Here is a 15,127-nt window from a genome sequence, read left to right as displayed (position 1 = left end):
CATAAATATCCCAATGAATTAAAGATGGTGATGGCTTAAATGTTTACCTCTGCGATGGCCTTAGAGAATTGAGAAGAAAGGGAATTAAAGGATGGAATTCAATGTCCCAGGGGATGACTCTGGATGCAACTGCAGAGAAACTGAGGAAGGACTAGGATGATGTGGGCCAGCAGAGCTGAGGCCAAAATGAATAGTCAAATTGGTAGAAGTGACATTTTTAGGGAAATTGTAGACAGGCTAGAGATAGTTTGGGAAGTTGGGAAGTGGGTATTAGTAGATAGCAGAAAAACAGGAGGAAAACAAGGGACTGAGTGGGTGGATTTGAGGATTTGAATCATGGAATTAAAGGATGGAGAGGTTTTATATTCTGGAGCTAAGAACTTGACTTTTAAGGTACTTAGTCAATTCTCAGGCTATTGCAACCAATATTTTGTGACTGGACACCATGCAATGGAACCAAAATATTTTTTTTTAATTTCCAATGTGTCAGTGTCCCATGAAGATGAATTAATAAATGACAACAATAATATATTAATTTACAGCAGGTGTTGGGAAACTGATGAACCTCAAATCCAGCAAAGTTACATACTGTATCATGGCTAGTGTTGAGAGCTTGTTTAGTTTAGTTCCTCAACAGCGAGACACTGGTGAAGTGGGCACAGCAGCACCTGCATTTTCTGCATCACATGAGAAAAGCACATCTTCCTTCCCCTATCCTGACCACTTTCTACTGAGGGACAATTGAGAGCATCCTGTCATACAGCATCACAGTCTGGTTTAGAAGCATCACTGCTTCAGACAGGAAGGCAGTGCAGTGAGTGGTGAGGATGGCTGAAAAGATTATTGGCAGTTCCCTCCATTCCATAGCATATAAGCATTGCTTGAGCAGGGTCTGCAAGATTGTCTGGGATACTACACATCTTCTTCATGACCTGTTTTCTTTGTTACCTTCTGGAAGGAGGCTCCATGGTATCCGAAGCAGAACATCCAGATTCAGTCACAGTTTTGTTCCATACAGTATTAACCTTGTGAACTCTAAAGCTTCCTCTTTCCATTGTGTTTTCAAGATGGACAGTGAATAATGTTTATATGTTACTTATATGTAAGGTGTAGGTCTATACATATGTTGTATATAGTATGTTATGTATGTGTAGCAAGCAACTAAATTTCATTTTTAATGTGTGCCATTGTGCCCACAGTAAAAAAATGACAATAAATGCTCCCTATCTATCTATCTATCTATCTATCTATCTATCTATCTATCTATCTATCTATCTATCTCTATCTAATATGCCAACTCAGTCAAAATAAACCCTCAGCAGTTGCACAGAATAAATATAGTAGGAATTAAAGAATTACAATTAAAATAGAAGCCATATAACATAAACCACATACAAAATAAATAAAAATATAGATTGCTAAGAAAAAAAAATAAAGGGTTTCTATGAACTGAAATTCAACAGCTTTTAGAGAAATGCAGATTTCCTCCTCCCTGTTGCTTTCTAGAGACAGGATGGCGGAGTGTCTAAATGAAGCTGAATGGAGGAAAAAAAAAAGATTTAAGGGGAAAATCCTGAAAAATTGAAATAATGATTAATTAGAGCAGTGGTTCTCAACCTTTTTAATGCCGCGACCCTCAACCGGTCGTAAGTCGAGGACTACTCAACTGGTGCAGCACCGTTTGCAGAATGGGACTTTTGGTGGGCTCAGCAGGGCAGAGACAGCCTGGACAATTCCTATTGGCTTTTGAAAGCCAATAGAATTAGACTCTATTCAAGAGTCAATAGAATAAAAGGGAGTAGCACAGCTAAGGAAAAGGGGAAAAAAATGGCGGACTGCATTGTTTGGTGACCCCCGTGAAATGGTCGTTTGACCCCAAATGGGGTCCCAACCCGCAGGTTGAGAACCACTGAATTAGAGAAATGAGATTGGTGCCAAGATAAGAAATTAGAAGAATCCAAAAGTCACAAGCAATTCCTTCCTCAGCAAAAATACATTTCAGATGAAACAGAACTGACCATCAGCAGATATCTAAGTACAGCAAGGTTTAATTTATGAGACTGGAGACCTTAACTCATCTTCTGTGACCCAAGCATAATAACCTTTTGATGTAATGACTGCCATCCGTGGTTGGGCATTTTCAAAGTGAAATTAAAATAGTACATTGGCTAAATTCACCCTTATTATCCAGGGTAACAAAATAAATTTCTGTTTTTTTTTTAATTGCATAACAACCATATTTTAGTTTTAACATAATGGCATGATTCACAGAACATCTTTAAGACAATAATTGGGTTCCAGCCATATACTGACTGAGTTATTACACCACTCTATGGTGTGTGAGTCATGGTGGTGCAGCGGTTAGAATGCAGTTTTGCAGGCTAATTCTACTGACAGCCAGGGATTCGATCTTCACCAGGTAAAGGTTGACCCAGCCTTCTATCATTTTGAGGTCAGTAAAATGAGAACCCAGATTGTTGGGGGCAATATGCTGACTCTGTAAACTACTTTGAGAAGGCTGTAAAAGCAGTATGAAGCGGTATATAAGTCTAAGTGCTATTGCTATTGCTATGGTGGTCCAATCTAGCATACTGTGAAAACCACATCATTGCCTGACTCATTCTGGTCTTCCAAAACTACTATGGCCCAGATGTGGATCTTGTCACTTAGGAATGAATTTCCCTCTGCCTTGGAGACCCACAGTATTTCCCCAGATCAGTCCAACTAATTCCTACTAAAAATTGTGCAGCAGAACCTAACATCTATCAATGAGCATTACATTTGTTAAAGGGTGTTTTGCACTGTGGTAGATTTTGTGACTCAAATATTAACTTTTACGTTCCCCTGTATTTATTTAATTTTGTTTTATAATGCAGTTAGATATAAAATACTACTATTTTTCTGCAAATTTGCCAGAGCTTAAAAACACAGGAGGGCTGTGGTAATGATCATAAGAGCCTAATCTAAAATTATGTTCATATAGACAAAAGACAATGAGTAAAAAGTATTTTTAGATTGCCTGCTATATCTCCTGCATACCATTTCCAAATAAGTGAGGCTGGAAGAGCAGATATTGTATTTTAAAAAGCCTTGGAAAACTATTTTTAAACGAGGGCAGTAAGTTCAGGTTGCTGTAATCTCTAGCAATATGTAAGTGGACTCAGGCTCTTTATTTCAGGAAGGCATACAAAAATTAAAATGTAATTTATATTCACTCATAATTGTTCCATCTAAAGCCAAGATGCATCCTGAGCAGAGATATACTGTAAGGTACAGTTAAACAGTGACTCACTTATCTCTTCCTGTTTTCTCATTTCTTTCATCTAACTATAAGTATCTTTCTGCTGGACTGTTTGATGATTACCTATATAGCAGTCTATTTTGGAATATCACAAATGATCCGAAGACAAAGCAGCAAAGAAAGCAGAAAGCTGAAATTTTCACATTGAGTTTAGATCCCTCTCTCTCTCTCTCTCTCTCTCTCTCTCTTTTCTTTCTTTCTCTCTCTCTCTTTCTTCTTTCTTCTTTCTTTCTTTCTTTCTTTCTTTCTTTCTCTCTTTTGCAAGATGAAATGTCATTAAATAGAGCAGTGATGTTGCAGGCTGATGAAATTTAATCATTTCCCTTGCAATATCCATAACGAGGCCAATTGATTTAGTTAGCCTAATCTAAGCTCACAGCAGTACAGATTCACTTATCATGGCAGCTGTATAACGCTGATATTCTTATGAATTCCTTCCAGATCAACATATAGGTCTGCTTCTGTGTATTTTTATTATTCACTTTAGAACTGTTCCAATTACTCAAGAATTTCTAGGTCTCCCTAGAAACATCCCTATTCAGTTTTCTTATTGATTGTTTAAACACAAATTGGAACAACAGCAGTTTATTCCTCCAAATTTCCCTCTCTGTGCTTTTGCTTGTTTGTTGGATTTAAAAGCTGCCCAACTCCCATTGACTCTTACTGTACAGTTGGAGTGGCTTACATTTCCAAATGAAAGTGGACAAAACAGACATGTCCATCCAAAACAAGCAATAGTGCAATGATTACCTTTAGCTTTGGGACTTTTTTTCTTTAATCCAAAAAACAGAAAGCTGAAGAACAGGCCTTAGGTTAAAATGTGAAGGTCTATAGCATGAGTGTCCAACCTTGGTAGTTTAGTAGTCTTCAATTTCCAGAATTACCCAGTCAGGTTTTAAAGTTGCCAAGATTGAACACATCTGGTCTATGGCATCAGAACATTCTGTGTACTGGACTGGTAAGAGAAGAAGAATAGAGTGAGAATTATAGATACAGGTGATAGATCTACTGTAGATCTAGTATGCTAGTATGCTTTGCTATTTAGTTATAAGCTTTTTTTCTCATAGAACGCCCAGAACGGAGTTCCGGCACCTTTTTTGGATGGAACCTTGTAGGGTAGGCAAGGCGGGTTGTATGATCTGTGTGAGTTCCGGCACTTTTTTTTTCTTTTTTTTTTAGAAAAAAAGCACTGGTTATAAGATTTCCCCATTTTTAACATGCTTGATATCAATGAATGTCTTGTTTAGAAGAATATATTACCCAGCCTCTGGTTAAATGTTTAGAAGCTATTCAGTGCAGATAATAAACTATCAATACATTTAAAACCTCAGCATGAATAATTTACGCATGTTCACCTGCCAAAACGTTCTGAAAAAGGCTATGGCAGCTATTAGAACACAACACATCCTACTTGTGTTTCATGCAATGTTTCCAACGCACAGTATTACACCACATTATATTCCATTAAGTTGGCAGAGGTTTTAACTGGAAGAGACATAATATGTTTTGTTAGTGGTCCACCCTTGTGATATCCTCCATCAAGTATGCAGTCTTACACATACAAGTGGTAGGAAGAAGTGAAACATAATAAAGACTGAGTGCCATGCACATGTGATTTAATTTTGTAGCTGGCCAACAAATTGAATTTTTTTGGGCTGCGTCTCGAACTCCCCCTCCTTCTGATAATGAATACAAATTTACTGTGCACTTCCAAATGCGGCAAATTGCCCTGTAAGTGGATGATGCTGTCAATTGCAAACTGGGCTACCCTCTGATAATCAGGATCTGACATTTAGCAGAACAGCAGATCTGGAACAGCTTCAGCTCTGCTGGAAAAATAAGCATGATACCTACATAGATGAAAGTTCTTGTTGTATTCAGAAAGGAAAGTTGGCTGAAGCAGTTGGTCAGAAGGCTAGCTGTCGATTAGGATATACAACTGATTTCAAGGAGGAGTTCCTTAGATGTCCCATAGGTGCTTTTCCAAAAGACAACTGTACATTCTTGGGTTTTTTTTTTCTTGAAGATGTTTCACTTCTCCTCCAAGAAGCTTCTTCAGTTCTCAGTTCAGTTCAGAACTGAAGAAGCTTCTTGCAAGAGAAGTGAAATGATTTCACAGACATCTCCTGAGCAACAGTGTCACTGGCTAATCCTTTCAACCCAGAAGCAGCTTAAACGGTGCCTCCAACATGAACAAGATGCAGATATCCTGCAGAAAATGAATGCAATCTGTTTTTCATTAATTGAAAGGGATGTAACTAATGGATTTAAGTCACAGAAAAGCTTATTCGAAGTTAATACTAGAAGAAAATTCCTAAAAGTAAGAGTGATTTTAAAGTAGAACCAATTATACAGATGGGCTTCTCTTTATTGATTGTGCTCAAGCAAGTATTTGTCAAAAATAGTATAATTAGAATTCCTGTACCAAGCATGGAATTGGATTTCAATGGCCTAAATGGCCCTTCCAACTTTATGATCTGTTTTTAGGGTCCATGTGTAGCCCTTGGGTTCACCTCTGTGTGTACTCTACTGGCATTTTATATGATCTCCAGCACAAAGGCATGTTGGCTGATCACATAATTTCTGACACCATATATTGTAGCTGTAGCTATATAGTAGGAGAAAAGCAATAATAGCAAAGAAGATAAAAGAAGCTGCTGATTTTAACAAAGTTATTCCTTTATGAGCCCCTCTGTACTTCTCTTTTTAAAAACTGTTCAGAATGGGATAGGTGTTAGTCTGAACCAAATTACTTCCTTTTAGAAGTATGGTCACTTCATGACCTGCATCTTTAGATGTGAAAGTAGCCCTTTAAAATCCTATTTATCACTATAAAGGAAAAAGTGAGTAACTGGCTATTGAGGTCAAGAGATCTATGTTAGTCAAATATCATATGTCACCTGAGATGTGGACATCAAGGATGTGACTAGAGAAGGACAAAGATATTTGTAGTAAAGCTATCATGAACAATCCTGCTGACATTTTTTTCCATTCAGTGAGAATATGAACATTCTTCAGAACAAAGTAAATAGCCTCTGGAATTGGATAAACATACTGTATATATTAAATTTAAATTAAAGGCTATGAAAGATTTAAGTCAGAAATTTCATTCGAACACAGTTGGATCAAATCTCAAAACTCAGAAAGTTGGATAAACTTTCTAAAATGATTTTATCCAGTTTAAGCCAATCTAGGCGACATGTGCACCTGAGTTTTATCATTTGAATGGCTATTTTCTAAATCACTCTAAACCAGTTTGATCAATGCAATAACTTGAATAGAGCTGACGAGTCTGAACTGAATGTTGGGCTCTAATCAAATCAATAAGCCAAATTGAATCAACTATTCAGATTTGCTGAAGGCCGAGTTACACACTTCTAATTAATTAATCTCAAAGGGAACGTCTGAAATTTTCAATATATGAAATTTATTACATTGTGAAGCATTTTGAAATACTTGACATTACTGCTACCTAAGAATTAGGAAATTCTTTGTTCATATTTTATTTCTATATTTCATTTTCATAATGAAATTCAATGGTGAAAAAATTAAAGTTCTACATTTAGGCAAGAAAAACCAAATGCACAGGTATAGTATAGGTAGTACCTTGCTCAATAGTAGCAACTGTGAGAGGGATCTTGGAGTCCTAGTGGACAATCACTTAAATATGAGCCAGCAGTGTGCTGCAGCTGCCAAAAAAGCCAACACAGGGCTGGGCTGCATTAACAGAGGGATAGAATCAAGATCATGTGAAGTATTAATACCACTTTACAATGCCTTGGTAAGGCCACACTTGGAATACTGCATCCAGTTTTGGTCACCACGATGTTGAGACTCTAGAAAGAGTACAGAGAAGAACAACAAAGATAATTAGAGGACTGAAGGCTAAAACATATAAGGAACGGCTGCTGGAATTGGGTATGTCTAGTTTAATGAAGAGAAGGACAAGGGGGGACATGATAGCAGTATTCCAATATCTCAGGGGCTGCCATAAAGAAGAGGGAGTCAAGCTATTTTCCAAAGCATCTGAAGGCAGGACAAGAAGCAATGGGTGGAAACTAATCAAGGAGAGAAGCAACCTAGAACTAAGGAGAAACTTCCTGACAGTGAGAACAATTAATCAGTGGAACAGCCTGCCTCCAGAAGCAGTAAATGCTCCAACACTGGAAGTTTTTAAGAAGAGACTGGACAGCCATTTGTCCGAAATGGTATAGGGTTTCCTGACTAAGCAGGAGGTTGGACTAGATGACCTCCCAGGTCCCTTCAAAATTTATTATTATTATTATTAATTATTATTGTTGTTGTTATTGTTATTATTATTATTTTTTAATGAAAGTTTTTTTATTTTTTCCATATAAACATTATAAAAAAGTATACAATACAATTTTAAGATAAAATAAACTTTATTACGACCTGCGCACTCCCCCCATTGTTATTATTATTGTTGTTATTATTATTGTTGTTATTATTATTATTGTTATTATTATCACCCATCCTCCTCAAGTGACCTAACAGCCTTAACAAAAGGGTTTCCTTCGATCCAGGAGCAGTCCATTAAATTTAAATTTCAAGGACAACTGACCATTGTCTTTCAGGATACAAGCCAGTTTTGTCAGCTATAAGCCAATTAGCAAAATTTATCCTGCCAAGCAATGTTCTGAAGTAATTAATGCAAAAACCTAGTTGATAGAACTGAGACATCATTACAGACGGCATGGCTGGATGCTGGCAAGCTATTCTTGACTAGATAATGTTTGCCCAGTTAAAATTGTTTGGCACAACTTCTTCAAGGGAAGAAACAAAGAAAAAGAAGAGCCTGTTGATTTTAGGGATGCTCTGCAAAACAGAGGTCAGCAATACTTAGGCCTCTCTAATACAAATCAGTCCAGCCCTACGTCTTTCTAGTAAAAGTACATCATCTTCTCAAATCAGTAGCTTCTGACTGGCAAGGGAAGTACACTCCTGAAACTGCCACTCAGTCCCAAAGACACCTGAGATACCTGAGAAAGTGGAAGATCCAGCTCATGACATGCCAAGGTCTCCACTCTTTTAATTCATACCACCTGTACTCTCTCTTATTCTCTTCCTAAAATCCTTCATTTCCTCTCCTTTTTCCTTGACCTGAAGTTGTCTCAAATGTACCTATCTGCTTTGGAAGCAAAAAAACCTACCAACCTCTAAGTTTTCTGCTTTGAAGATGTACCGGTACTCATGATTCGCTCTTATTACTTCTGCCTGGTCCGAGAAATGCATACCAGATCTATGGAATTAAAATAAGAAGGCAAACGCTTTTCTTATTTCCATGTGAGTAAACAAACCAGATCATCATATACTGTATTCATCTCTCTGTGAAATGATCATAAAGTGTTCAAGAGATTCCAGGGAGATTTTTGATAGCCACAGACATTTGGTGCTCTCTTTTTTTCTTCCACAATATTTGCATGCTGCTGGATGCTTGTGAAGTAGACATTTTTTTTTTCCTAAGAAGAGGATGTGGTCTTAGATCAGCATAATTCTCATTTATACTAGAACAGCCTGAATCACCTGACAGATCTTTAATATCATATCTGCATTGCCCCAAGCTGGATGGGCAGAATAATGAAGACACAGAAAGACTTTTGTTCTACCTATTATGAGAATGAAAGGAAGAGCATTTGAAAGACCTTGAAACATATGCCAGGAGGCCTATTAAAATTATTAAGCTATTAGGAAAATAAGTTTACTTATAACTAAAGGCTATTTCTTAGGAAATCAAAATCAAGTTATAATTATGGTTTATATTCACATGCAGACTTTTGTCTTAGTTATAAAGTTAAATGGCAGGTTATATCCTTGCTAATGTGCAATCTCTTTCATGCAACAGAAAAATGAGGATAAATGATTTTGCTCCTTCCTTTATTTTTTTTAACTGGCAAAATATAAAGACAATATTGGTATATTACAGAATCTCTGTTTAGCTGACTGTAAAACTATTCTGTAAAATAGTTCAGACTTTTGCAAATTGTGGTGCGTAAAGGTTAAATGGCACAATCGGACCATTATTCATTCAAGTAATGCCTTTTCTAATGTTTAAATAAAACTGCAACTTTCCATTCTTAAACTATAAAGTGCTCAGAAAAAAAAACATTTTATCTAGATAACAAGGCTAACAATTTTTTTTTACCTTTTGTAAATGCAAAAACAAAAAAAGCAAAGAAAAATTATTCTCATTTGTTTTATGATTAACAAAGAATAGTAAGGAAACATTCACTTTGATGTTGAAGGCTCAGCCAAACATAAAGCAAGGCAACATTTTATACAGATGTTTTAATAAGCTGTTAGTCATAAAATTCAGTTCCAAACCCTTTTTCCAGCTGAGGCAAATTTGCTGCAGCTCCCCTACGTGCAAAGTTGGTGAACAATGGCTGTTTAGGAGTAAATAAAAAATGAATAAAGGGTGAGACAGTATTTAATGTACATGTATGTGCTTTGATGATGTGGGAATGTACATGCTCTGATTCTACCACCCAGCCAATGACGGTTAGGATAAGAGTTTTTTCTTAGGACTGAAAAGTTTTTCTATCCATGCATTTGGGAAAAGTATGCCAAAAATTGTCTTTTCCTATGGAAGAGATGTGAAATCTGGAAAAAAATATGGATACCAAGAGTATCCATGAAGAATGTGTGATGGGTTGGAATAAGAACTCAGGCTTGAATCAATAATCCTCCTTACACATAAATTAATATAATATTGTGTGTGTTTATTATAATTTTTTTTCTTGTTCATGTAACATCTTGAACAGGGGCCTTCAAACTTGGCCCTTTTATGACTTGTGGACTTCAACTCCTGAAATTCCTCAGCCAGGCATGCTGGCTGAAGAATTCCGGGAGTTGAAGTCCACAAGTCATAAAAGGGCCAAGTTTGAAGACCCCTGATCTTGAAGAATGGATTTTTCATAATTATTGTTCCATTTTTAATACCTCCAATAATTCAAGGTCAAGATTCTCTCCACGTGGTGATGAAAGGCAGCACCCATGACTAAAAGGGATTTTACCAAGGCCTGCAGGCCACTGCATAGACTGAGAACATCAAGTATGATTCAGTGTGCAGTTCACAACAGGCAACATGAGTTTTGGTAAGAAAGGTGACAGTGAAGCACAATTGCTGTACCTGAGCTTACAAAACAGGTAGGCTGTGTACATGGTCTTCTGAACCCTGCTCATGTGCCTATATAGGTTCAGAACACTATGCAATTAAGAACATACAGATTATAACAGCTGAACCGTTGTGAGATGGAAAAATCCCGGGTAACAAAAAAGACTGAGAAATAATAATCAGTTTTGATTCAGCCACAAACAAATGGTCTTTTAATTCAAGAAAGAGGCCTTTCCCCTCCCACTTTCCTTTCCTTTCCTTTTTTTTTTTTTTTTTTTTGTAAAGAGATGCCGTTCTTTGGAAACTTCATATTTGCACTTTGGGAAGTATAATACACTTCATTAAACTCAATTAATGCTTTGAAATTTCCAAAGCTGAAGCATAGCATTATCCAAAGCTTATAGTAATCAGCTTTTCATAATGCCATTAATTAGTTTGCATAAGTCTTAATAATTTCTAAATATTAAAGAATGACCCAATAGCCATTTATTGGGAAGTGACTCCTGCATTTGTTTAGAAGTCATAGGCTGCAAGTCAGGAAATGTTTAATATGTTTAGCAGCATGAACACATACACTTTTTAAACCTCTAGATATCAATTAGCTTAGGCAAACCTAACTCTGTTAAGGATTGAGCTGTTAGTCTTTCTGAAAGACAGTGGATTGTGAGGCTTTGAAATATATCCATTCCATCACAGCAAGTTGAATTTAATTCAGCAGAATTCATTTTTGTATGCACAAGCAAGGATCTTCCTGTGTCAGTTTAGAGCTGGGGGCAAATGATGGTGATTGTTTAAGGGCCCCCAAGGGTGGCCCATATAACACCCCTGTTGTGCCAGCTGCATTGGTTGTCAATTTGCTTGCAAATCCAATTGAAGGTGTTGATTATGACTTTTAAAGCTCTTTATGGAATGAGTCCGGGTACCTGAGGAACCATCTCATCCCAATGGGATGGGCCTGCCCCACTCGCTCCAGCAGAAGGGGCAAGCTGCAGACTCCATCAGTCAAGAAACTTCATTTGGTGGGATCTAGGGAAAATGGCTCCCACCCTCTAGAACAGACATGTCAAACACAAGGCCCGCGGGCCAAAACCGGCCCGCCATATGATTGGATGCGGCCCAGACAGCTGTCCTGGAAATGACAAAGGTCCGGCCCCTGCCGCCTTGGCACCGTCCCGGAGAAAGCAAGCACATGTGGGCTTATGGAGCCCAGCAACAGTTGCAACTCATTGGCCCCTCATTGGGCCAGAAGTCAGGCTACTCTGCTGCTTAGCAGCAGTAGCAGCAACAGGAGCTCTGCTGCCCTCCCCCCTGCTTTAGCCCAGGAAAGTTGTGAGCCCAAAGGTGAAGTTGCCATCGTAGCCTGCTAGGCATATGTTAAGCCTGTAGCTGGGCTGGAGAGGGCAGGGCTCCAGGCAGCCACACTGCTGTCTGATGGAGAAACGGAGCTGAGCTGGGCTGGAGGGGGCAGGGCTCCAGGCAGCCGCATCAGCAACATCAGCCTTCTGGCCCCTTAGCCCCTTGTTGTCAGCTAGGAAGGGAGGGGAGGATATGCAGGCAGGAGAGAATGAGGGATTCCTGTTCCTTTGGGTGCTCCAAAACCATCTCATTCTGGGGAAGCATCCCCACAAACTGAAAACTCAGCAAATATTCAACAATTGAGCCCATCTCTCTAAATCTTTGCAACTTTAAGACAGCTGGACTTCAAGTCCCAGAATTCCCCACTAGCAAAGATCTGGACTAAAAGTACAAAGAGGAAATCCTTGCTCCACGGTCTAGTGCCACAAAGCCCAAAACCCTTCATTGGCATACCACACATGTTAAACAACTGGCACTCAATAACGGATGGGCATCCTCCCCTGTGAGCCCCATCCCCTTGCCCCCTGGGTCCCCAAACCTCATTATGCTCTGAGGCTTTGTGGAAAATGCATGGAAGTCAATGGAGGGATGCTTTGGGTCTCCCCCAGAGGACAGACCAACAGACCCTGAGAAATCTAACTAGCATTGCTTGCAAAAGCTAAATTTTGGATGGACATTTCAGGGATTTTGAGCTCTGTTTCTGGGCTTCATGGACATAGGAGAGTTGGTGGGAAAAGATGGAGCAAGTGGTTCCTTGTTTCCTATTTGGGAAAGCTGGATGTGTCTTGATTCCCCATCCCCATAATCAGAGACTGGAAGGAGCCCTGAAAATATCAGAATCTGATCAGAAATGGAGGAAGCTTAACTAGAGAGACTGAGCAGTCCTTGTGGCTGCTAGGTCAGCTTTGGAGTGATGGTGGATTGCTGATTATTTTCCTCCATCCATACAGGATCTCTCTTGTATAATATATATATTTTCAACTGTGTCAAAGAGGGCTGCAGTCGCTTGCTTTCTCTCCATAGATGCTGTGATATTGCTAAACCTGCTCAAAACATCTGGACTTGCAGCATCCTACTGAGCCAGCAGAGTGGATACCTAGCATGCTCACAACTGCTTGCCTCACACGTACCTGGGACTTTGAGCTTTCTGTCCAGTCTCATCCATATATACATCTGCAGGGAAGAAGACTTTCATGCCAATATTTAAACCTCCAAAAATGGCTAAACGGAAAGTGGATTCTGAAAAAAAGATGCTTTCAAAAGAGGTGGGATGTCACAGCAGCATATGTTCACAAAAGCAAAATCACAAAGTGAAGCTGCTGTGAAAGCTAGTTTTATAGTGGCAGAAGAGATAGCTAAATCAACCCTGCCATTTGCAGAGGGGGAGTTTTTGAAGCGCTGCATGATTAAAGTGTGTGAAGTCTTGTGTCCAGACCAAAAGCAAGCTTTTTTTAATGTAAGCCTAAGCAGAAATACTGTTGTTGATCGGATATGTGAGCTTGCCACTGATCTACAAAGACAATTGGTTGAAAAGGGAAAAGAATTTATTGCTTATTCCTTTGCTGTGGATGAGAGCACTGACATCTCTGACACAGCACAGCTGACAATCTTCATCCGTGGAGTGGACTCAAGTTTGTGTATTATGGAGGAACTTCTGGCTATAGAATCAATGCATGCCACTACCACTGGAAAGGACATATTTGAAGCAGTATCCAAAAGTATAAATGATATGAAACTGCCCTGGGACAAACTTATAGGGCTCACAACAGATGGAGCACCTTCAATGTGCAGGGAAAAGAGTGGATTAGTAGGAAGGATGTGGGAAAAAATGAAGAGCGAGAATTGCACAAGTGAGCTGATAGCATATCACTGCATCATACATCAAGAAACACTATGCGGCAAAGCCCTGAAAATGGAACATGTAATGCACACTGTAACACAGACAGTTAACTTTATAAGAGCCAGAGGTTTAAATCACCATCAATTTAAGTCTTTTCTTGAAGATATAAATTCTGAACTTGGTGATCTCCCTTATCACACAGAGGTGCGATGGCTAAGTCGAGGAAAAGTGCTCAATAGATTTTTTGAATTGCATGTGGAAATCTGTCAGTTTATTGAAACCAAAGGAAAAGACTCCACAGCATTGCGGGATGAAAAGTGGCTATGTGAATTAGCTTTTCTATGTGACATTACTAATTATCTCTGTGCACTAAACCTTCAGCTTCAGGGACGGGACCGTGTGATCACAGACATGTACGATGCTGTGAAAGCTTTTCAAGTAAAGCTGCATCTGTGGGAGACTCAGATGCAGCAAGGAAACTTGAGTCACTTTCCCAGTTGCCAAACAATAAAAAACCAAGTCTCCACCACTGTGTTCTCAAGTGCTCAGTTTGCTGGTAAACTGAGCACACTTCAGATGGAATTTACACGTCGCTTTGTTGATTTTGAAAGATGGAAATTCAGTTTTGGATTGCTCAGCAATCCATTTTCAGTCGAAGTGGAGAGCGCACCTGTAAATATCCAGATGGAGATGATAGAACTCCAATGTAATAGCACGCTGAAGGGAAAGTATAATTCTGTAGGACCCACACAGTTCACCAGTTTCATCCTTGAAACAATGCCCCAACTCTGCCTACAAGCTGCTCGAATGCTCTGCATGTTTGGGAGTACATACCTCTGTGAGCAACTTTTCTCTGTCATGAGGGTGAACAAAAGTGCACACAGAAGTCTGCTCACTGATGCCAAACATGGATGAACTTGTAGCCAAGAAAAGATGCCAAACATCCAGTTCGGACAAAATGGCATGAGAACTAAAAAGCTTGTGTTTTTCTTTGTTTAAAATTTGTTTTTGCAGATTTATTTGAAATAAATAATTTATTTGTTCATATTTCAAATTTTAATCCTTTTTGCCCCACTTCTTAGACATAATACACTTCTGAACTAATATGATACAATAGTCTTACTACATGCAACTGGCCCTTTGAAGGCAACCATGATGCTGATGTGGCCAAAGTTTCCAGGAAGCAGTTTCCTCCAAGTCCAACTTCTGCCTTGAAAGATCTCTAGTGAGGAGCAGGAGGTGACAGGGAAGCTGTGTGAGGGAAGGCTTCTCCAACAAGCCAGCATCCTTACCATGCATGACTGGAAATGGGGATTCCCTTTCAAGAAGGGCCAGCCTCCCTCATGCAGGACTGGGAAGTGCTGCTCCCCTGTCTCCTCCTCCTGCATTCCAGAGATCTGTCAAGGCAGAAGAAGGAAACACATTCCAAGCTTGGAGACTAGGAGGCTATCCACATCTGAGCTAGCAAACTACAATCATGCCTGGGCTTGGGAAG

At 39.1% G+C, this 15,127-nt stretch overlaps 1 protein-coding gene across 1 annotated transcript; it reads left to right on the top strand.

Moving 5' to 3' along the window:
* Positions 1–10,406: 10,406 nt before the first annotated feature.
* LOC120311293 (general transcription factor II-I repeat domain-containing protein 2A-like) lies at positions 10,407–14,547 on the top strand. The gene is made up of 2 exons (XM_039350635.1): positions 10,407–10,468; positions 13,056–14,547. Exons 1-2 carry the CDS (start codon positions 10,407–10,409, stop codon positions 14,545–14,547), a joined length of 1,554 nt encoding a protein of 517 aa, XP_039206569.1.
* The last annotated feature ends 580 nt before the right edge of the window (positions 14,548–15,127 follow it).

The sequence above is a fragment of the Crotalus tigris genome, unplaced genomic scaffold (assembly GCF_016545835.1).
Source record: "Crotalus tigris isolate CLP2741 ecotype Arizona unplaced genomic scaffold, ASM1654583v1 scf7180000018340.3345759, whole genome shotgun sequence".
Lineage (NCBI taxonomy): Eukaryota > Metazoa > Chordata > Lepidosauria > Squamata > Viperidae > Crotalus > Crotalus tigris.
This window is presented reverse-complemented; position numbering and strand designations above follow the sequence as displayed.